This window comes from Melopsittacus undulatus, chromosome Z (genome assembly GCF_012275295.1).
Source record: "Melopsittacus undulatus isolate bMelUnd1 chromosome Z, bMelUnd1.mat.Z, whole genome shotgun sequence".
Classification (NCBI taxonomy): Eukaryota; Metazoa; Chordata; class Aves; order Psittaciformes; family Psittaculidae; genus Melopsittacus; species Melopsittacus undulatus.
This window is the reverse complement of record NC_047557.1, coordinates 27,160,486-27,182,771: the sequence shown is the minus strand read 5'-3', so window position 1 is coordinate 27,182,771 and position 22,286 is coordinate 27,160,486. Positions and strand designations below refer to the sequence as shown.

Here is a 22,286-nt window from a genome sequence, read left to right as displayed (position 1 = left end):
TAGAAGAATTCAGCTAGTACTGTAGTGCTATGAAGTATGATTCTGCACAAAGCTACATTCTTTTTATACTGTTGTTTTAGAAATTGGCATTATCTGGATACAAGTAGAAGATTGTCAGTTGTCGTCATTATATATAAACTCCTTTTACAATTTCCATAATCTGCATAAAAGCCACATAACCAGCAACAACTGTGATAGAACTGAAATAAAAATAAACAGTTATTCAGTCAAAATAGATGCTTCAAGGGTTCCAGTACCTTCTCAATAGGTTAATCCCAAAATAATCATTAATTAGTTTAATACCTAACAGTTAAGCAAATAATAAAAACTTCTATAGATTTAGTACGGAAGGAACATTTTAAAATCTCTGGGCCAGCCTCCTGCGCAAAAAAAGGACTGACTGCAAAATTTCATCATGTTGCTCAGAGACATGCTGAGTTTTGAAAATCTCTGGAGAGGAAAATCTTACAATGTCTTTGGGCAAGCCTGTCCCAGGGTTTAACCATGAGGTTACAAGAAGAAATGTTTTTGCCAAGTTCAGCTGAAATTTCCCTTGCTGTAGCTCTTGCATCTCTGAGAAGAGCCTTATGCCACTTTCTTTGTAAACCCTTTTAGCTAGTGAGAGACTGCTTCTAGATCTCTCCTTAGGCTTCTGTGCTCCAGGCTGAACAAACCCGGGTCCTTCAGCCTGTCTCCCTCTCATGTACTTCAGTTCCAGCTATTTTATTTGGCCTCTGCTGGACTCACTTCCAGTTTGTTAGTAGCTCTCCTTTAGCTCTATAAATCCACATTTGCTGCACACATACACAAGGCTGTAGGCTTAGGTTCTGCTACTGTGTTACTGCACAGTTATTGACAGGCTGCTACATAATAAAATATATTAGATTTAACTACCCAGGCAAAACTTAATAATGGTAATCTATGAAATAATGGAATTGATTATAATGGGAAATGTGGTTTCTCAGATTTACACAAAATATTAGGGTAGACAAAGCATTAAGGAGGCTATGCTGAGAAACACTATGGAATTGATTGGGGCATGAAATGAAGAACTTCTATTTACAGTCTTTCATCACTTTATAATCACTTTGTGTAATGCTCTTGTAATCTCTTTTGTTCAGCCCAGGCCATTCAGCCCTCCACTGACCTCTAACTCCAGTCCACCTCCTGCAGCTCCCTTGGCACGTGCAGAGAGCATTTCCTCCATATCCTCTTCTGCTTCTCTCAGTGCAGCAAACACACCTACAGTTGGTAAGTTAAATTAACCATTTTATTTTAGAAATAGCATAATTCTGCCATTAAGTTCTACCTGTTAGGAAAGCCACTCATTGGAGTTAGGTGTTCCATATGTGAGTGCAGTCTAGGTACTTAAAGCATCCTTTGCAATGCTGCTTTTAAATGACACTGACAGGGGATGTGGCATGTTCTTTAAGGAAATATTTTTCAAAATTGATATTCCAAGTTCTTATTTTGTATGCTTGTACATTCATTCATCAAGCACAACATGTTATCATATATTTGTTCAGAAGATTATATGTAAGTTATATAAGTATATAAGATGATTATGTAAGTGCAGACATATTTTGGGAACTGAAAAAATCGAATGAACATAAATGTTTGCAAAATTTAGTTCTGTTATGTTTTTTTGTTGTTGTTGTTGCTATCCTGTAATTGCATTTTCCAAATAATGAAGGTAATGCATCTTTTTCTTCAAGTTAGTGAAGTGTGTAAGCTAAAGAGGTGTTTAGTAAAAGCAAAAAAAAAAACCAAAAAGATGACGATGAAAAGCAAATTAGTTTTGATGTGTTGCCACTAATTTCAGAAGGTTTTCTCCTATTTTTAAAAGAAAGTCCTTTAGATTTGATATTTGGTTATAACAAATAAAAAGGAGACTTATTAGGGGATAGTTTTTGTGTGGTTGGTTTGGCTTTTTTAAAGACATTTAACTTGTTTCTGTAGCAGAATTGGAATGTTTTATTCCGGATTATATTACCACTTCAGTCCCAAGCCAAATCAGATTTTTGAGTTAAGTTATCTGTGAATGCTACTGATGCCAAGGATTCCCCACCCAGGCTCAGCAGCTCAGGAGAGCACCTCACGGCTTCTAGTGGGAGTAGTGCCAGTTATACACTGAAAATAGTGCAACTGTTTCCAACTGTGCAAGTCAAAAGCTAATAAGGTTTGCCTAGCCTTAGGTGTTACAGTTCAGTGTCCACCAGTTTCCCAAATGCAGAGAAGCATCATAGAAACATAACTGATATTTTGGTTGCCAAAGTTCATCCAGGCTCACATCCTCAGGCCTCAGCACCAAGGAACCCAAAGTTGGTGGCAGCAGCATCAATAGCCCCAGCTGTGAGTGTGTGTGTTATTGGAGACAGTGACAGTGAAATCATGACGTGAGGGAGGAGGTAAGGAGGTGTGTGCTGACACTGAGGTTTGACAAGTTTATTCACTGGGCCCAGAAAAAGTAAACAAGGACAGTTTTGTCTGCATTGACTGTAATAACTAAATAGTCCTGAAGAGCTGGGAAGGACAGTGCAAATAGTCAAAAGACTATGGGCATGAGAATATACTCTGCACTAGTGTCTGTATTCTTTTGACTTTTGCACAATAGTGTTTCTGTTACCCCATTTGTTCAAAATAATAGAGCTGACTAATTATTTTTTTCCAAGTTAACTTTAAGGCATGCATAATGGAATGCTTCTTTTATGCTTTAGCCTTAATTTACAAAGTATTTATGTATATATTAATTTTTAACATTATTTTTGCTTGAAATACTTTGTTTTCTTGCAATGTTTTGTTTTATTTAAATGTAATAGAGGATGATCTTTTGATTGGAAATCTTCCTACAATTGAAAAGCTTTGTGAGACACCACCAGGTATTGTATTCAAAGCAGATTTACATGTTAACTAATCATCCTAATATACTGCACCTAATAAAGTTGTACTTTTGAAACAAGTTTGTCCAGCTATTTCTAGTATCTGGCAGATACAAGTAGCCTGAAAGCTCAACTACATAGCAAGTTATATGTTGCTGAAATCACCAAAACTTGATGTAACTGCTTTTACATAACATAATCTTCTGTCTATCCCTTCTCTGCCCCAAACAAACTGAAACTTGCCCTTGCTTCTTTGGTTTGTCTATACTACTTTCTTTCAAGTAAAGTGAGTACTTTTTTACTTAGACAGTCTTAAGACAAGTAGTAAAAACGTTTCTATACTTACATGTAGCACAGTTGTTTGAAAATACAGATGACAAAGGTAACTGTTGTAAAATAATTTTTTTTCATGACAGCCTTTTAGCCAGTATTAAAATTGTCTGAATCATTGTTCCTAAGCTGAACTAAAGCCATTTGATAGGTTTGTTTGTTTTCCCTTTCTATGACCAAGGATGCAGTCTTATTCTGCAGCTTGGCAACCTCCCTGGGTGTGTCACTGCAACTGTTTGCATGTTCATGTCAGCTCTTGTGTCAGCACAGTTCAGGGACTGTTAATGGTGGCTAGGGCAGAGACAGGTGGTAGGGCATTGAAGTCAGCTTTGCTGTCACTGCTGAAGGTGCTATAACTGGAAGCTTGGGCTGAGCTGCAGCCTGAAATGCCACAAGGCTCCCTTGACACAGCCTCCCTCTGAGAGCTCACAGCAGGTGTGGAAGGTTCTGAAGCTGGATATTACTGCATTGCTTTGTCTCTTCAGCAGCAAGGCAACAAAACAATGACTTACAGAGCTAAGCAGTTATTTGCTTCCATTTACTAGGTTTTACAAAAACACATAGAATTGATGAATTAATGGGTCATAAACAGTGAGGGCAGAGCAAATTAGAGAGAAAAGCTGTCATATTTGTAGTCCCTCAAATACATCTCAGAGAAATTTATATACTTTTATTTGTTTGCTTTGGTGTTTCCAAAAAAACCCCTGAAAATACTGTTGTTAATAAAATTCACTCTTCAGTAAAGAAATCAGTATTTGTCTTTCACGCATCAGAGTATCATTTATATCTTTGCATTACTCTGCATCACAAACATCAATATAAAAATATACACAAACACATAAGTAAAGATTTAAAAATATGCATCAGTAAGCAATCTGACATAACGCATGGTAATCACCTCCTATCTGCTTGCAACTGTTTGTTCTTCCTTAGTAAACTGGGAGAAAAAGAAGGTAAAACACCCCGGCTACCTTAGTGCCAAAATCATTGAGTGCATATTTTCACCTTAGTGGAAAATACTTCTGGAATTCAGTATTTCACCAAACAGAATTTCTGATTACTGTTAACTCGTTATTTTATTGCACATTTACTTCTTGAAATTGTGATTTCTAGATTCCTGAGATTATTGAGAATCACAGCTTTTATTGGTAAGCTTCAGGGAGAAAAGGAAAACTTTGGAAACATGACCCTTGTATTGTCTGAAAGAATCAATAAACACAACCTACTGTTCATACTGAAAAAATAAATACACCAGTGTTTTGGAGAGAGCATCATAATATTTCATTCAGCTAAGAATTTCTGAACACCTGTGACTAGAGTATCACTTTCAGTCTAAGGAGGACTCAGTGTTGCACTAGATCTTTTTCTTTCATGATGCTGAGAATATTTAGAGCAATTTACTACCTTAGGCAAGAAACCACGATGAAGAGTGAGGTGTGAGGTATAAGGCAGCAGAAGAAGACCAACTCCTGTCTTTTACTCTCTTGTTGTTACTACTTCTTTCACTTATCTCTGGATTTAAGGTCTAATATCTCATATTAGTCACTGTGTGAAGAACAAGGTCCCAACTTTATTTTTGCTTCTGAAAGAGCTCACAAGGCACAGCCACTGTTTTAGAGTAAATAGAATTAGTTTACCATGAGAAATATTATATTGAAGTGTTTTGTTTCTGCTTTTTGGTATAAGAGAAAAAATCTCATTTTGCTCATGAGAAAGGATTGTGCTTCCTTTGTGATAGTTAATATTATGTGATACATTTCAGCAGTGCTATAAGAAATTAGTAAGATGCCCTACACTGCTGTACTAATAAAAATATAGAACTTCCAGTATTGTCTTTTATATTTGGTACACATATAGAGAATTGGTGAAATGTAAAATCCTATGACAACAGTTTCGTTATTTGTACACATGCATTTCAAAAAGCCTTACCAGGAGATCTGAGTTCATTTTTCTAGCTTTGCATTGGAACTGTATTGTGTTGGCCAAGCATCTGTAAAGGCTTCTCCAACAACTTCTGCTTGGGAACCTTTGTTGTCAAAAATAATTAGAAGAATGTTTATCAGATAACTTATAAGGTGTAATATTAATGTATTTGCATTTAAGCTCATGCATACTGTAAGTGAATTCTTTGCATTTCCATGACCATTTAATCATACATTTTTCCATACAGTAAGCATACAGTAGGAATTTTTTTAAGTATTCTAGTCAATGTCTGATTTCCTTTGGATCTGTTTATTTCAATTTCACCAATAGCTATTTTAATGACATGTTCCTTTGTCTCACATATTTTCTTGTCTGCCATTTGCATAATGTCGTACTGATAGTCCTGTTTCCTTAGGCTGCTAAGCAGTGTTTTGATGGTACAATTGTACTGTACTATATATGTATTTTTTCTACACACTTTTCAAGTAACACTTCAGATGCTACTGTAACCTTGATAGCAAAAACCTCTTGTGAAAATTACAGATGTAGTCAACTTTTCTGAAATCTATTGTTAAGCTTTTTGAAAATTAAACCTATACACTGTATGTATTCTAGGTGTTTCAGGTGGTCCCAGCCCTGTCAGCCTTGGAAACCAGGACACCTTGCCTGTTGCAGTAGCCCTTACTGAATCTGTAAACGCCTACTTTAAAGGAGCAGATCCCACAAAGTTAGTTAAATAGTGAATTGTTTTGAATAATAAGTGACAGTAAGAAAACACACGGGGTTTACTTTTAATATTTTGGGAAAAAAAACTATTAGAAGGGGGATTCTGAGGGTTGGTTGTTGGGTTTGTTGTTTTTTTTGTCCCTGATATAAGTGACAGTAGTGACTTACTGCTCTGTATTGGCCAGCATCCTACTAGGAGTTCGTATATCCTTGCTTTACAAAACTGTGTTCAATGAGAAAACTGAAAATGAGAAAGGTTTTTATCATAGTCAGGTAGGTGCTAGAAGTAAATTTGGCCAGCTAAAAGCCTCTCATTCCATCACATCCCTTGCTATGCCACTTAGGCCTTGCCTAAGCATAGCAGTGCCATGTCTACAAAGCCTAAAAAACATCCACAAAGACTACTGTATGCTTTAACCAGCTAAAGTTTTTTATTTCATCTAACTTTCAAGCTGAAAGTGACGGAACATTGTCACATTACCCTCATTTGAAATTGATTTTCTGTTTTTAATTTAGATCATCAGATTTTGAAAGTACAGCGATTGCTTTAAAATTAGTATTAAAGCTAGGCAGTAATGAGTTGCAATGAAACTCATGTTTTCATTATTTTCTAGATGTATTGTGAAGATTACTGGTGATATGACGGTATCATTTCCAAGTGGGATTATTAAGGTATTCACCAGCAACCCATCTCCAGCCGTGCTCTGCTTCAGGATGAAGAACACAAGCAAACTAGAGCAGATACTTCCAAATTCACAACTCGTATACAGGTTTGTGTATTTTTAATAAAAAAGTAAACTACATGATTTGTAAATTGTCAATTGTATATGTAAACTGGAATTCTCTACAGTCTTGTTGATTTGCTTATACACAGTTTCATTTCCTGAATTAATCTTATTCACCTCAGTTCTCTCCAATGCCACCATTAAAAAATCTTAGTGAGTATTTGACTTGAAACTTGTGCTGAGTGTAACAGGAGCTGTAAAAAAATAGTTTGTAAATGCAGCTGGGTTTACGTGCATTTTATAAATTTTTCTTTACACAGTAGTAACAATGGTAGGATTTAATGATGAAACAGTAGCCTTACATGGAAGACAAGTAGTAAGAGCTACACCTAATCTCATTCATCATCTACTAGCATATTTTTAAGCTGTATAATTTCTACAGTAGATCGGATGCGTTATATAGGTGTATTTTCTCAAGTGTTTAGCAGTACACTTGGAGAATTCTTAAGAAAAAAGGGTGCTGATTGTGTAGGATAATTGTTTAAATCACAGCACTTGAAGATCTCTTAAAAAAATTATAAAGTTCAAATTATTTAGCAGAGATCTGTTTCAGCTAAGCAGTATCTAATTTATTGAAGAAAATATTTGAAAAAAGTTAAAGGCTTTTTGATATTATATTTTTTTAAATTACTAAAAGAATCAAACTATATGGATCCATTCTTTTGCATTTAATTTCATTTTTATCATTCATATGTAATGAATGGTTCATACAAAATTACTTTTTGACATGGCAGTTTATAACTGAAATGGTAGCAGCTGTATCAGACAGAGTGAGCTATACTGGAAAAGTAGATTTTAAAAAAGTGAAAGTGTCTAGTATTCTTTAAGTGCTATAACACTTTGCCTCTAATTAGAAAGGATACATGTAATGGATATTTACAAAGTTAAACTCATAGTAATATTTTGACTTTTTATCATATACTGCAAAGGATTTCATTTGCTTGGTGCTTATGAAGATTAAAGTTTTTAATGAGAGTGATACTTCTATTTTAGTGATGTCAGTATTTCTGAATTTTTGAATTGCACTTGTTTGTGGAGCAACAGAAAGGTTTTACTACTAGTTTCATTTATTTCAATTTGGAAGGCCTCTTTAGTGATAAGGAAATGTTTATATATTTTACTGAATATGGAAATTTCATCAATTGCAGTAGTGTATCAAAAAGCAAATTCTGAGTAAATAGGACAGACTACTGGTACACTAAGTCACAGTTCTAAGACATTCAACCCACTGCAGTCATATTTACTGTGTTGCAGGAACTCATTGTCAGCTTTCACTCTGCAGACACACTCTGCATTCCTTAGGAATGGATGCAGTTCTTCACTGTATCCAGACATTCAGAAGAGGTCTTTGGTTCTTAAGTGATTTAAATTTGGGTTTTGGAATCAGTTTTCTTTAATGCTTCATCCTTATTAAAAATAAAACTGGTGCAACCAGAGATGAAAATATTCTTGATCTGCAGAACACCATGTTCCAGTAGCTTCCAAACAGCTTCTGCAATCATGTGCATTCCTACCTGCATATAGAATTGATATAATAAAATGTTAGTAAGATTGAATGCGGCTGTAATTATCTAAGAAACAATTGATTATAATAATTTGAAAATCACTTTTAATTAAAAAAAAAACTTTGAAAGCTTACATTCTCTAGAAATTTATGAAAGTATGGTAAGAGACACAGTACAAATCTTAATTCGGTACATTAGTTGAAACTATGTCGTATCCCAGACCAGTTATGATTTTAGGATGTATTCCAAATTGGATAATATTCATTTTCAAGTATCACTTTCATCCCCACTCCCACACATTCTCACAGCACCTAGTTGTATTAAAATCGTGGTTTAGTAAAAGTAAAATCCAAATTCAGCATGAACTCCATCTTGTGATGTAGATAATCAGTGGAGGAAACTCGCACTGCTCCACACACTTGAAGGAGAATTTTTCTATCACAAGCAGTTATTTTGTCTTATTATTTAGAAAAATACAGTTATGTATTAGAAAGCATTAGAGCAAATTCTTGCTTAAATAGCGAAGGGAAGGATCTAATCTCTATTTTTTTTAGACATACAAGTAATAAAACTCAGTGTTGCCTTCTGACTCCTACCTTTCTTTTTCTTTGTAGTGATCAGTCACAAAGTGACTCCAGTACTATGGACTTCTGGATGAACATGCAAGCTATAACTTTCTACCTCAAGAAATTATCAGAGCAGAATCCATCTGCATCCTATTACAATGTGGATGTTTTAAAGTATCAGGTAAATGCTTTTTTCCCTCAGGGAATTTTTTAAGGAATTCTGGCAGATTTGATAATACATAGGAATTAAAAGAATCATTCTTTGCCTGCTAGCAAATGAACTAGATGAACTATCATCCCTCATCTAGACAAATTCTGGGTACACCACTGTGTAGAGTGCATAGGCTCTGCCCAGGCTTAGTGCATTCCTTCCATGCTTCATGTTATTCCCTTGGATTCGTGAGCTGTTTCAGCTTGCTCACACATCACTTCCAATTCATGTGTGCAAGGGTCTAACACTGCTTCTGTATATATTTGTTGGCAAAGTCAAATTCTCCTTGAATTTAGGGTTTTGGTGGGGAGTTACTTGAGTTTGTAGTTGTACTGCCTTTGATTTTGTAATTTCATAATTTTTGGGTGCTGTAGTTGATGAATTGTAGTATATGAGAACATACGACTTTTTGATCTCTCGCAATATAATGGAACATTTCATCCTGGAAAGCATTTATAGGCACACAAAGGACAAGAAGGCCTTCAGGGGTATTCAGCATGAATTTACCAAGGGAAACTCATGCTTGACCAGCTTGATAAACTTCTATGATGACATGACTACCCTGGTGGATGAGGGGAGAGCAGTTGATATTGTCTGCTTCAGGAAGGTGTTTGACAGGGTCTCCCATAGCATCCTCATAGAAAAGTTGAAGTATGGGCTGAATGAGCAGATGTTGAGGTGGACTGAAAACTGGCTGAACAGCCAGGCCCAGGGAGTGACTGTCTCTGGTGTGAAGTTCAGCTGGAGACCAGTAACTAGCAGTATACCCCAGGGGTCAATACTGAATTTACAATCCTGCTTAACAGCTTCATTGATAATCTGGATGGTAGAGCAGAGTATACCCTCAGCAAGGTTGCTGCTGACACGGAACTGGGAGGATGCTCTAGATAATCTGGAGATCATTCTGCCCTCCAGAGGAACCTCAGCTGTCTGGAGAAATGAAGTGACAGGAACCTGATGAAGTTTGACAAGAAGTACACCTGGGGAGGAGCAACCCCATGCACTGATACATGCTGGGGCACCCAGCTGGAAATCAGCTTGGAAGTAAAAAGACCTGGGGGTTCTGGGGGATATCATATTGAACATGAGCTAACAACCATATTGAACATGGCAAAATGTCTCTTGAACTGCATTAGGCAAAGTACTGCTAATAGGTCAAGGGAGGTGATCCTTCCCCTGTAGTGAGCACTGATAAGGTCACACCTTGATTACTGTGTCCAGTTCTGGGTTGTCCATTGCAAGAAAGGTAGGGACATACTGGAGAGAGTTCAGTAAAGGGCGGCTAAGATGATGAAGGGTGTGGAGCACCCCACCTATGAGGAAAGGCTGAGAAAGCTGTGACTGTTCAGCCTGGAGAAGGTTCACATGGGATCTTATCTGTAGTACAGAGAACTGACAGGAGGATACATAGAGAAGACAGAGACAGGCTCTTTTCAGTAGTGCCCAGTGACAGGATGAGAAGCAGTGGGCACAAACAGAAACACAGGAGGTTCCCTCTGAATATCAGGAAATACTTCTTTCCTGTGAAGTTGACTGAGTGATGAAACAGGTTGCCAGAGGGGTTCGTGGAGTCTCCATCCTTGGAGATATTCAAAGGCCATTTGGACATGGTCCTTGGCAGCTGGCTGGAGATTGTTCTGCTTCAGTAGAAGGGTGGGACCAGATGACCCTTCCAGCCTCAGCTGTTCCTGAATCTGTGAGATGTTCTGGCTGTCAGTAAAAAATCTATCAAAATAGACAACTCGCCTCAAAGAAAGAGAGATTTGCTAGGCCTGCATTGAAATGGTTGAAAGTCTGAGACAATTGTCTACATCAAAAAACAAAATAACCTGTCACTCCAGCTATTAATACCATTATGGTTTCCAAATTCTCCCAATAAAGGTTAAAATCTTGGCATACTGAATCTATAAAAAGCATGTTGGACACACAGAATTCCAGAGAAAAAATGAAGGAACAAACTTTTTCTTCAGATAGCAGAAATGAGTACTGTGGAAGAATACTATCACTTTTAAGATCTTTACTGTCGGGGGAATATGATGCATTGGCATGCGGAAGCCGTGGCAGGTAGAAAAGGTTCTGGGCTGACAAGGAAAGGTGAGAGGGGACACCAGGACAGAGAAAGGTCCTCTTGTAGACTAGGAAGATAATGGAGATGCAGCAGGGCAGCTGCACAAGCTCAACTAAAGAAGCAACATCCAACCCTTCTACTGCAGGAAAATAATGCTTTGAATACTTAAAAACTGTCTTGCTGGCTCCATATCCCATAATTACAGGTATTGATAGCCCTGTGCTGCTGGCTGCTTGGACATCGAATTGGTATGGCACACAGCTGCTAAGGATGAAGTCATTTTGCCACAAGCATACTTCACATGTGAGGCAGAACACAAGACTAAACCAAAACTGTTTTGACTTAGAATAGCCAGGAAGGAGCCTCATAGATGAGAATGCATTTAAACCATTTCTTTAAATATTCATAGTATCATAGAATAGTTTGGTTTGGAAAGGACCTTAAGATCGTCACGTTGCAACCCCTGCTATCATGAGCAGAGATGCCTCGCCCTAGACTGTCACTGAAGCCTCTGTCCAACCTGGCCTTGAACACTGACAGGGATGGAGCATTTAGCACTTCTTTGGGCAACTTGTTCCAGTGCCTCACCACCTTCACAGTAAAGAACTTCTTTCATATGTCTAACTTGAAATTTCTGTTTAAGCTTAAACCCATAACCCCTTGTCCTTTTGCTACAGTCCCTTTTGAAGAGTCCCTCTTCTCATTTTAATTTAAAAGAACAAGAATTAACTTTAGGCTACAAGTCTTCAGAATTGTGCAATTAAGGACTCAGAGGTCAGTTGTTCTCTTGATCTTTTGCAGAATTTGATACTATCATTCCTTAATTATACCCAAGAGGGGAATTCCTTAATTAAGCTACTTTCAATGGTTTATTCTTTCCCAGGTATCTTCAAATGGCATCCAGTCCACTCCCTTGAATCTTGCAACTTACTGGAAATGTAATGCTAGCACTACTGATGTTAGAGTGGATTATAAATACAATCCAGAGTCTATGAATATGCCTAGCATGCTGTCTAACGTCCAGGTTGTGGTACCAGTAGATGGAGGAGTAACAAACATGCAATCACTTCCACCTGCAAAATGGTAATATTAACACTTTCAGTATTACTTCGAATTCATTTCAGTGGATTCATTAATGTCAGTCTGAAAATTTTCACTGAAACAGCAATTTTTTTTTCTCTTGGTAAAATGTGTAATATCAGATGTTTACAGATCTTGTGCAGCCAATTCGCATAAACTGAGACAATATGGACCTGTTCCAACCATGTAATACAAGCCTTTATGAAATCTCCAATGTTTGCTTTCTTTTGGCCAATAGACAGAACAGGCATTTTTAATACAGTAATTTGAAACCAAAATACCTTAATGCTTAAAAAGAATTTTGTGTATGTGTATAAATATATCCATATATTTGAATTATATAAAGAGATTAGGAAAAAAAAGGCATTTCTTAAAAGGATTACTTGACTGTTCTGGCTTAAAAATTAGCTTTTCATTGAAATGGTTTTAAAACAAACTTTAATAACTGAGGAGCAATTCATAAGCCAGGTAGCACTGTCTTTCAGTTCAAGCAGCATACAGACTATTGTCTGACTAGCAGCTATCTGCACTGCCTTCTAAGCCTGCATACACAGTAGTCCCTGAAAGTGAGACACAGATCTCAGGTAATTGTGTTTTACAAGTCTGTGAAAACAAGAGGGTGGGAGTAGGCAGGGCAGTACAGCCATGGAGCAAAAGGTGAGCAGAATTCAAGCACTGCACCTGCAGCTTAGCAGCACATAGGTACTTGCCCAGCTGTAATGTAATTCCTGGGCTGTGTATTTTCCAAGAGGATCCTTTTAACATGAAGAAGGTAAAGAATACCAGGTTGAAGGCATTTCTCTTCACTTTGACTGAGTTTGTTAACCTTGTTACTTACAGATCAGTTTACCTTATAAAGCAAGGTTCAGAAGGAAAATAAACCTGATGCATTTGTCAGATGGGTTCTGATATTTCTGGAGGCAATACATTTAAATGTATTAATTGAACAAAGTAATAATACAATATCACTTTAAGTAAAAAAATCCTGGCCAGACTGAATCTTTCTTGACTTTGTATTTTAAGAGCAATACTTTAAACCAAATCACTGTTAAGATTATTCTGAGTAAGGGTAGGTTGAGCATCCTGCCTGAACAACATGATTAGAACATCTGGTAAAGCCAATCAACCTGCCCAGGCTTCTTCCACAAAACCCTCTGTAATGAAGCCTGAGTGAGAGCAGGAGCACCCACCCAGAACACCTAGCATTAGCTAGGACAACTCAATGACAGTTTCATTACAGATTCATCAGATGAAGGCACATGAGCTCAGATTCTCTGTTTCATGCAGGCAACTCCCCAAGGACAGAATTTTGAGCCTGACAAGCTGACCAGGAAAAAAAAACCTACAGTTATGTCCCAGCAGCTCCGGTGTTCTGTTGGGCTGCGTGTTTGGTGGTCAGGTTTGGGGGGTGAGGGGAGTAAAACTGGAGCACCTGCAAGTAACCATTATCACCTGTGCTACTCACATGAGCATTTCATTCCTGCTACACCAATGCCAAAAGCAATTTCAAGCGTATCAGCACTTCATGCTGCTTGCAGTTTTAAGTTGTTGACTTTTTTTTTGGTGGAACTGCAGCAAAATGCTCTGGGAGTTAAAATGTGTGCTTCGTGCCCTTTTCTGCCCCTTTACAGCATCAGAAGTTAGCTTAAACCCTGTTACACTAACCAGTTTTACTAGAATGGAAACAGTATAAAATTACTGCTGCCAGGAGTCTTACATAGAGAAAGGCAATCAGCATGGCTTCCCCTCATAGCATCATCATGAAGCATAAAGACATAGCTTTCAAATTACTTCAATGGCTTTTGGCCTGTCCTTACCCTTTGAGACTACAGAGGATTTTGAGTTGTGGAGCCACAGATGGGGCACTAGGCAGTCTTAACTATGCAAAAAAAGTGGTGTGTACTTCTGAGTGCTGCTGCCCTGGGGCAGTAGAAACACACCTTTATTTTTTTCCTGATTGCATAATATAGTATTCCACAAACTTATCTTAAAATTATTAAGCATTTTTGTAAATATCCATTTAGTGATGACTGTAAGATACCAGTGTAAATCTAGAGAAATAACTTACTAAAACTGGTGCTTATAACTAACGTACTATTATTCTACAGGAATGCAGACCAGATGAAAGCATATTGGAAAATATCTAGCATTTCAGAGAAGTCTGAGAATGGAGGCAAGTAGAACTCTTTTGTTTTGTTTTCTTGTACAGGAAAGTTATTAACAGTAAAAAGGTAATCAGCTTTAGCCTCTACACCCTCATGCCTGTTCACACATCTTGTCATGCTATATGCTGTTTACCAGTTCACCTTCTCAATCAGTCTAACAGTGAAATATCAAAATGTGAATTTATTAATTAGCTGTAAAAGGAAAACAAAAAGATACAAAAGTCCTGTCCTGAGATAACAACAGATGATTCTTGATCAGCATTTTGAGGGCCTTTGTTTCAACCATATATGACTCCAAGAAAAAAGAATGGATCTATGCACATCTGCTCAGAGTGGTAATTTATTTTGTAAGGTATCAACAGTTGTCCTCTGCCCAGCTGCCTTTCCCTGAGGTCCAGTTGATGTCACAGCCCTTGCAGCCTCTTCAAATGCATTTTTTTTCTGAATCAGAAAAACAGGAGCTTAAAAGGAGGCACCTCATCCCCAAGGCCTCTGTGGAGAAATGAATTCAGGGTGTAAAGGAAAGGCCTTCAGCCCTGTTAAGAATTTAATGAAGGCCATTACAAAATCATAGATTTGCTTTTAAGTATGACTGGTTTCATACAGAAACCATCACAAACCTGGAAAAAGAGGACTTCTATGCCTGCAAAGGCTGCAAAGTTGTGGTCAATGATTCAAACTAAATCAGATAAAATTATTGCTGTAGCCTGGTGTCTTTTGTCCTTCATTGACCTTACAGTTCTCTCTTCCACTATGATTATACACGGGTAGTCCTCTTTTTCTCCCTTTTCCAAATCGTGGAGCTTATTTTAAAATAAGTCATACTAAAACACAAATGCAGACCGAGGAAGAGCTACTGTGCACCTGCAGAGCAACATAAAATGTCCTGCTTAGTGATGCAGATTGCACCTTGCATATGTTCAATAGACTTGCACCCTGGTGCTCCAGCTATATTCCCTTCTCTTTGCACCATCTTTCTTTTCCTTTTCCTTGAGTATAAACACATAATACTCACAATTCAGTGTTTAAGAGGAAGTAATACTATGCTGGTCTTACACTTAGAGAAACAAAGGAAAAAGTTGCACAAACATTTTTAATACTGGGACAAATATCTTGAAGTCATCTTTATTCTGGTATACAGGGTGGTATGATGTTTTGGGATTTTTTTATGGTCTAACACGTTATGTGAGCTCTCAAGTGGAGGTGGAGATAAAAACAAACTTTCAAATCACTTGAATATATCAGTTTCTATACTTACAGTGGAAAGATGAGCCAATTTACCCAAACCATGACCTACTGAAAAAATAAAGTGGACCTTAAGGCAAATTTATCAACAAGTTATGGCATAAAACAATTCCCATTCATTAATTCCCACTTTTAAACCAGTAGTGTCTCAGTTACTAACTTTACTCATCATTTAGCAGTCTCTGTTGCCTACAAATAGCAAGTTATTTTACAGAAGCAAAAATAGTTCATTTTTGTTATTCCATTGTTATTTAAATAAATATAATCTTTCCCAATCAGATATTTCAAGTAATAAGTGATTACCAGGCTGATACATACATTCTGTATAATCTTGAAGATGTGCATCATTACTCTGTAAATTATTCACTAGTCATTGTCTTCAGTAGAGTTTTGGAAAAAACATATTTGCTCTCTCATAGCTTTTGAACATTTATGTAGGACTACCATTAGGAATAGATCTCAGTGGTCATCACTTTAGTTTCACTTCTTACTACTAAAAATGTTGAGAGATCATCTTGTTCTTGCACAACAGCAGTTTTTCAGTTTTGGTATTTTATAGGTTCTGGATCCCTCAGGGCAAAATTTGAAGTTTCAGAAGGACCCAGTAAACCAGCAACGCTTGCAGTGCAATTCATTAGTGAAGGAAGCACCCTTTCAGGAGTAGATGTAGAGCTCGTAGGCACTGGCTATCGGCTGTCCCTCCTTAAGAAGAGATTTGCCACTGGTAAGGCGCTGACATGCTTATATATTCGTAATAGTTACTATATATTCTGTAGCGTTATATTACAAAATATGAAACTGTTAAGTGGTACATAGTTACTCTTCATTAAAATATGGCTAACAACTGTTCCACAGATGTTTTGGTTTTCCATAGTTACTAAACCTACTCCCAGGAAAATACTGACAAAATCTGTTTTATCTACTGACTGCAAAAAAAACCTACGTTTATTTTTCAGGACGTTACATGGCAGACTGCTGATGTACCTGTGAAAGTCTTTGGATCAAAGGAGTGCAAGAAGCTCACTCTGCCTCTACCTGTTAAAACACTATTTTAGCACGCATTAATTTTTCCAAAATGTTGACCTGCTTTGAAGCTGAACTACAGAACCGAAAATGCACTTTTAAAAGTCATTTTGCAAACTTTTTTTACTTTAAAATAGCACTGAAGTTAACTTCAACACTGTCTGTAAATGATCAACTGCAATATTTGGGAAAATTTGTTGAGAAATTTTAGTAAATCTATATAGATGAAGTCAAAATAGTAATCCATAGTTGTAATATGAAATCGTATGTTATACTGTAAACATTAAGCCTAAAAATGTAGGAGAGGGAGTAAGAAATATTTGAGCTTTCCATAAGTAATATTAATTTTTCAGATTCTTAGTTGCCAGTTTTTTGAGGAAAAAAGAGGTAAAGTCTCGTGTAGTTCTTTTATCTACACATGCCACAAAACCAGCTGAGTTAGAGATGTATACATGTAACTTGATGCCCACGTATCATATATTAACATGTAAGTCATTTTATATAGGGTTTTTTCCTAAGTGCAATGTGTTATACAAAATTGCAAAAGAAAGCAGAGATTTAGTTCTGCAGTTAGTAAATTTTGTGGGTGTTGTGATTGTTTGAATTAATGCTGTAGATTTAATTTATTTTTCTATGAACTGCGTAACATTTGTGCCTTTAAAAAAAGCCAGTGCCTATACAATTTGTTATTCACGTGCCTCACTTCCTTTTACAAAGTTTGGCTCTTCATCAAGGAAGCACGGAGTTTCTATAACACAACTTTATAAAAATTCTTTTGACTGGGATTTATTTAGAAGGCAGATTTGCAAAAAACTGGAGATTGTTTTAAAAGAGGCTTAAAATACTGGATTACTTCCTCACGGGGTAATTGCAATAAATGTGACTTAGTAAAGGGAGATGCACCAAGCAGGACTTTGAAACTTTGAGATAGTAACTTTAATGTTACCAAAGACAAGAATACTGAAAAATCACTGAAGATGGTAAAAGCAAACAGCATTTCTCTTCACTTTGACTGCAAGTCTTTGTACTTTGAGTGCTTTTGGGGATGTGAATGTAACATAGTACTTTAGGAGGAATAGCATTTTACAATTATATTTCTTGGCAGCAGGATAACAAGTACTGCTATTTTTATTAGTTTAATTTTTTTCTATAACCACCAATTTTAATATTTGTATTTTCATCTAGTCTTGACATTCCCACAGCCTAAGCACAGGGAGTGACATAGTAGTCACTACTTCATAAAATCTTTTATGTATTTATATTATCAAGAGTTTTTTCAGTGCTGAAATCGCAAGTATTGGGGAAAATAATTCAGTAACCTGCACGTGGGAATTTTACATTACCATTTTAAATACTAGTATCTATTTCAAATTCTCTATTAAAACAATAAAATGTGTTTGAACTAATTTATGCAAAACCAGTAATGAATTGGATTGCTGAGGCAATCTTTACAAGAAATTAAGCTTTGTAGAGGCTACATAAATGCTAACGTATACTACACACTTGCAGATGAGAGTTCCATTGCTAACATTTAAGTACATACTGTACTGTAGAGTTGATTGGAAGAGTATATTTGGCTCTTAATTTGCTAATCTTACTGAATGGTAAATTTCTAATGGTACAGTCTTTTTACTGGAATCTTAATTGTAATCTGCTTTGCAGTCAAACTGTAGATAACGTGACTATTTTATTAACAAAAACCCAAAATTTTATTGCTATCCTTAATCAAGTATTACTTTCATTTCTAAGTTAAATGAAGTAGTTGTATTTCAGCACTTTTAAACTAGCCTTCATTCAGGTGATTATACATACATTTGCATTGGGTGCAGGTTACAATTTTGAAGCCATACAAATTCGTTTAAACATTTTATAAAGACATTCAAAACCAATGTAAAAAGTACATGTAGGTATCTGATGAAAAGAAACATGTAGCAAGCTGGTTCTTGCTTATGTATACAGCAATATCCATTGTAGCTGCCTCCTAAGAAAATTAGTTTGTAAACACAACTCTAAAGGATCTGAATTTTTATGAATTGTTACTTCGTCAGACTGTAAATTAGAGCATACAAGTTTGTCTTACAAAAATTGTAAATACTTCTGACTTTTCATAAAATGTAAATTAAAAAATGCACCCATAATAAACATGTAATATATAACTTAAATGCTGATTTATATTGCCTGTACTTTTGCAGTTAGTCCCACACAGCTACTAAGCAGTAGATAACAACAAAACTATGCCTGTATTGAACATTCTGGAAGTGTTGATTTGACTCTTCAAAAGGGACTGTAGTGATAGGACAAGGGGTAATGGGTTTAAACTTAGAGGTGAAGTTCAGGTTAAACATAAGGAGGAAGTTCTTTCCTGAGGGTGGTGCGGCACTGGAACAGGTTGCACAGGGAAGTGGTAAACGCTCCATCCTTGGCAGAGTCCAAGGCCAGGTTGGACAGAGCCTTAGGCAACATGGTCTACTGTGAGGTGTTCCCTGCCCATGGCAGGGGGATGGAACTGTATGATCTTAAGGTCCTTTCCAACCCAACCCACTCTGTGATTCTGTGATACAATTTTTAGATGATTAGGGGTAGAGATAATATATGGCCTCTTTTATATACATGAAACAGAAAAGGTGGGTGGAAAGATGACTTCCACAGAGTTGCATTTTTACTAAACTGGAACGCCCAAGTCATCTACAAGGGCTAATGGCTCTACGGAGTTGATATGCTTAAACTAATAACTTAGATTAGGCAAAACGGCAGATATGTTTATTGGAAAAATCTCAACTTTGTAGACATGAGCTGCTCTCCTTAAATAATGTTATCAAATGCTGTACATTCCCTAACTTCCTTAATAAGCCTATGTTTTGTTGAGTGCACAAAAAAAAATCAGTGGCAAGATAAAAGTAGTTCTTTCTGATGTCTTATTTTCCACCAGTCTGAAAAAGTACATGATTTAAGTACTACTTGATCAGTCTCAGAATACTCCTAAGCTGCAACCACAGAAACAAAAGTTGAAACTAAGCAAATGTGTTTGGTTTCCTTCCTCCTAACCCCACAGCCTATGTAAGTTTAGTAAGCCATGACTTACTGAGTTTCTCAGATGGCTGGATATCACTGCAATAAGTACCATTCCTGTCATACTGGAAATTAATAGTCCAAAAGCTTGATTCTTATCTTCTGCTGGAAGGCAAGAGTGAAGAATACAAGTGCTTTACAGTCACACAAAATCACAGAATGGGTTGGGTTGGAAGGGACATTAAAGGTCATCTGGTTCTTACCCCCTATCACAGCTAGGGACACCTCCCACTAGAACAGGTTGCTCAAAGTCCCGAACAACCTGACCCTTCATGCTTCCAGGGGTGGGGTAGCAATAACTGCTCTGGGCAACCTGTTCAAGTGCTTCATAATCCTTGCAGTAAAGAATTTCTTCTTTAAACTAAATCTACCCTCTTTCAGTTAAAAGCCATTTCCCCTTGTTCTGTCACTACATGGCCTTGTCTCTCGCCAGATTTCTTGTAGGGCTCCTTTAGGTACAGGAAGATCCTTTAAAGTCTCTCCAGAGCCTTCTATTCTCCAGACTGAACAAACCCACCTCTCTTAGCCTGTCTCCATAGCAGAAGTGCTCCAGCCCTCTGATCATCTTCATGGCCTCCTCTGGGCTCACTCAAGCAGGTCCCCATCTGGGAGCCCCAGAGCTGGATGCAGTACTGCAAGTGGGGTCTCATGAGAGCAGAGTAGAAGGGGAGAATCATCCCCCTGCTGGTCATGCTCCTTTTGATGCAGCCCAGGATATTTATGGTTGGTTTGGAATGATCCGTCTAGCCCATGTGTCTTCACCAATGACCAGAGAATATGCTATGCCATGGAAAGCTCACAATCCATTCCATCTATTTCCCCAGCATCCTCAGTTATTAATTAGGGATGTAAAAGAGTATAAGGCTGCTCAGTTCTTTTAGTATTCATTGAACCTAAAGTGTCAGAGATCACTTACTCTGGCACTTCTGTTAACATTTGACTTTTGTTACTGTATACCAGTGCCCATGTACTATTCACAACTATTATAAACTGGATTATACTGCCCAAGCAGGTTTGTGATTATCTAAGTACATGGTCAGGTAGTTTTTCAGGGATAACTGACTACTTCTACTACTGCCAAATAATATTTATGTAGGGTATTTGAAGGAGCTAAGTTATTTGATTATCAACTGGAACAGCATGGGAGTTAAAACAACGGTAGATTTTGCTGTCTAACTAGAAGGGAAGGTCTTGCAGCATGCCAAAAAGGATTACATTTCAGGTGTTGTGTGTTTAAGAAACTTAAGATAGGCATCTTAGTATCTGTGTACATTTCATTTTCTTGGAATTGCTAGATAATTGGTTTCCATTTCAGTTGTCATGAAAGGGCAGTTTTACTTTAGAGCATGCAAAAAAAAGCAGGAATTCCTCCAAGGATAGAGTAAGCTAAAAACAGTTCAAGGTACTAAAGCAGCAGATAACATACTTGCAAAATGTATTTTATGGTGCCCTTGATTGGACCAATTACCAGGCCTCTTAATTGAAAAATTAATGTTTATCTTCAACTCTGCATATTATTACATGACTGAGTATTCCTTCTCAACTCAGTTTGACGTTAACTGTTTGCTGACATGTTGATTTTTCCACATGTTCATCCTTAGTTCATTCAATAATCAATAGAAAGTATACAGTCTTTAAAATATTCTTAAAAACACAAGAGGCCTCTTCTGGATTACTTGTTAAACATATAATACTCAAATTCTGCATTTTCTGGAGCTGCTTTCATTTCCTTTGGAATCAGTTCTTTCTGGTTTTAAATCTGGGATCTCTATTGTAATTATTGTAACTGAAAAGTATGGTTTTTGTTTGCCATTGTCCCAGATGTATTTCTTTTAAAAAGCCTTGTTCTTTCACTTGCCTTTTCTTTTTTTTAGTTATTAGAACTGTTTATTTTTTAAAAGTTAGGTTAATAATCAAAGCCATAAATCATGCTGACTTCAACATTATGATTATGATTAAACTTTTCTTTTTACCATCACTCAGCCTACCTTCTTGAAGTTCTCATTTCCCAAGTCATGTTTTCTGCTCCAGAAAGTTAATGGTAATTGTGATGACTCGAAATTCAGTGATAACTCTTTCTTCATTGTGGTTAAATGAAGCAGCCCATTTTTAAAACAACTGCTGATTCTCCCCTCCAGGTGTCCCCTCCCTTGTTAATGAGATAAACTCCTTATATAATATCCACAGCATTCCTTTCCACTTCCCACTCCTGTCACTGGCAGACTATACGAATAGTTATCACCAATACAGAAGTAGTAAAGCTGCCCCCAGTGTTAGTATTGATACAAGATTGGATCCAGGCATGATGCACCAATAAAACTTACTTAGGAAGAAAAAAAAGTCAAACCACACCAACCCAAGCTCAAAAACTCACCTTCCACTTGTGTTGAACCCTATTTTTCTGGAGTCTTACAGGATTGTGAATTTTGACAGAGAACCAAAGTCTGAACAGACACAGCTTTTGGCCTCTGAGCACGTCAGAATCCCTCAGCCTTTCTGTATGAGTCCCTTTCTGTTTCTGAGCAGTTCCCAGATTGACAATATAGGCTAAGGAGTATGTGAGCACAGGAGAAGTGTTGCAGGCTGTGATCTGCCACCTCTGGTGCTGACATCTCTCCAGTCTCACCAGTCTGTTCCCTGGTGCTGCTGCAGCTTTTCTCCTGCTGCAATCACAACTCCATGTTCTGATAACAAGCAGTAAGCTGGCTGTC

General features: G+C 37.1%; 1 protein-coding gene across 2 annotated transcripts in view; it reads left to right on the top strand.

The window, feature by feature from the left end:
* The window catches only part of FCHO2 (FCH and mu domain containing endocytic adaptor 2), an 85,805-nt gene extending 67,137 nt beyond the window's left edge, over nt 1–18,668 (top strand). For both annotated transcript variants that reach the window (XM_005155025.4, XM_031054255.2), the window contains exons 19-26: nt 1,122–1,251; nt 5,748–5,859; nt 6,473–6,628; nt 8,763–8,895; nt 11,877–12,076; nt 14,182–14,246; nt 16,043–16,207; nt 16,440–18,668. In XM_005155025.4, coding sequence (XP_005155082.2) covers nt 1,122–1,251; nt 5,748–5,859; nt 6,473–6,628; nt 8,763–8,895; nt 11,877–12,076; nt 14,182–14,246; nt 16,043–16,207; nt 16,440–16,462 — 984 coding nt within the window. In that variant the 3' untranslated portion in view covers nt 16,463–18,668. The remainder of the gene's footprint in view (nt 1–1,121; nt 1,252–5,747; nt 5,860–6,472; nt 6,629–8,762; nt 8,896–11,876; nt 12,077–14,181; nt 14,247–16,042; nt 16,208–16,439) is intronic.
* Nucleotides 18,669–22,286: the final 3,618 nt, after the last annotated feature.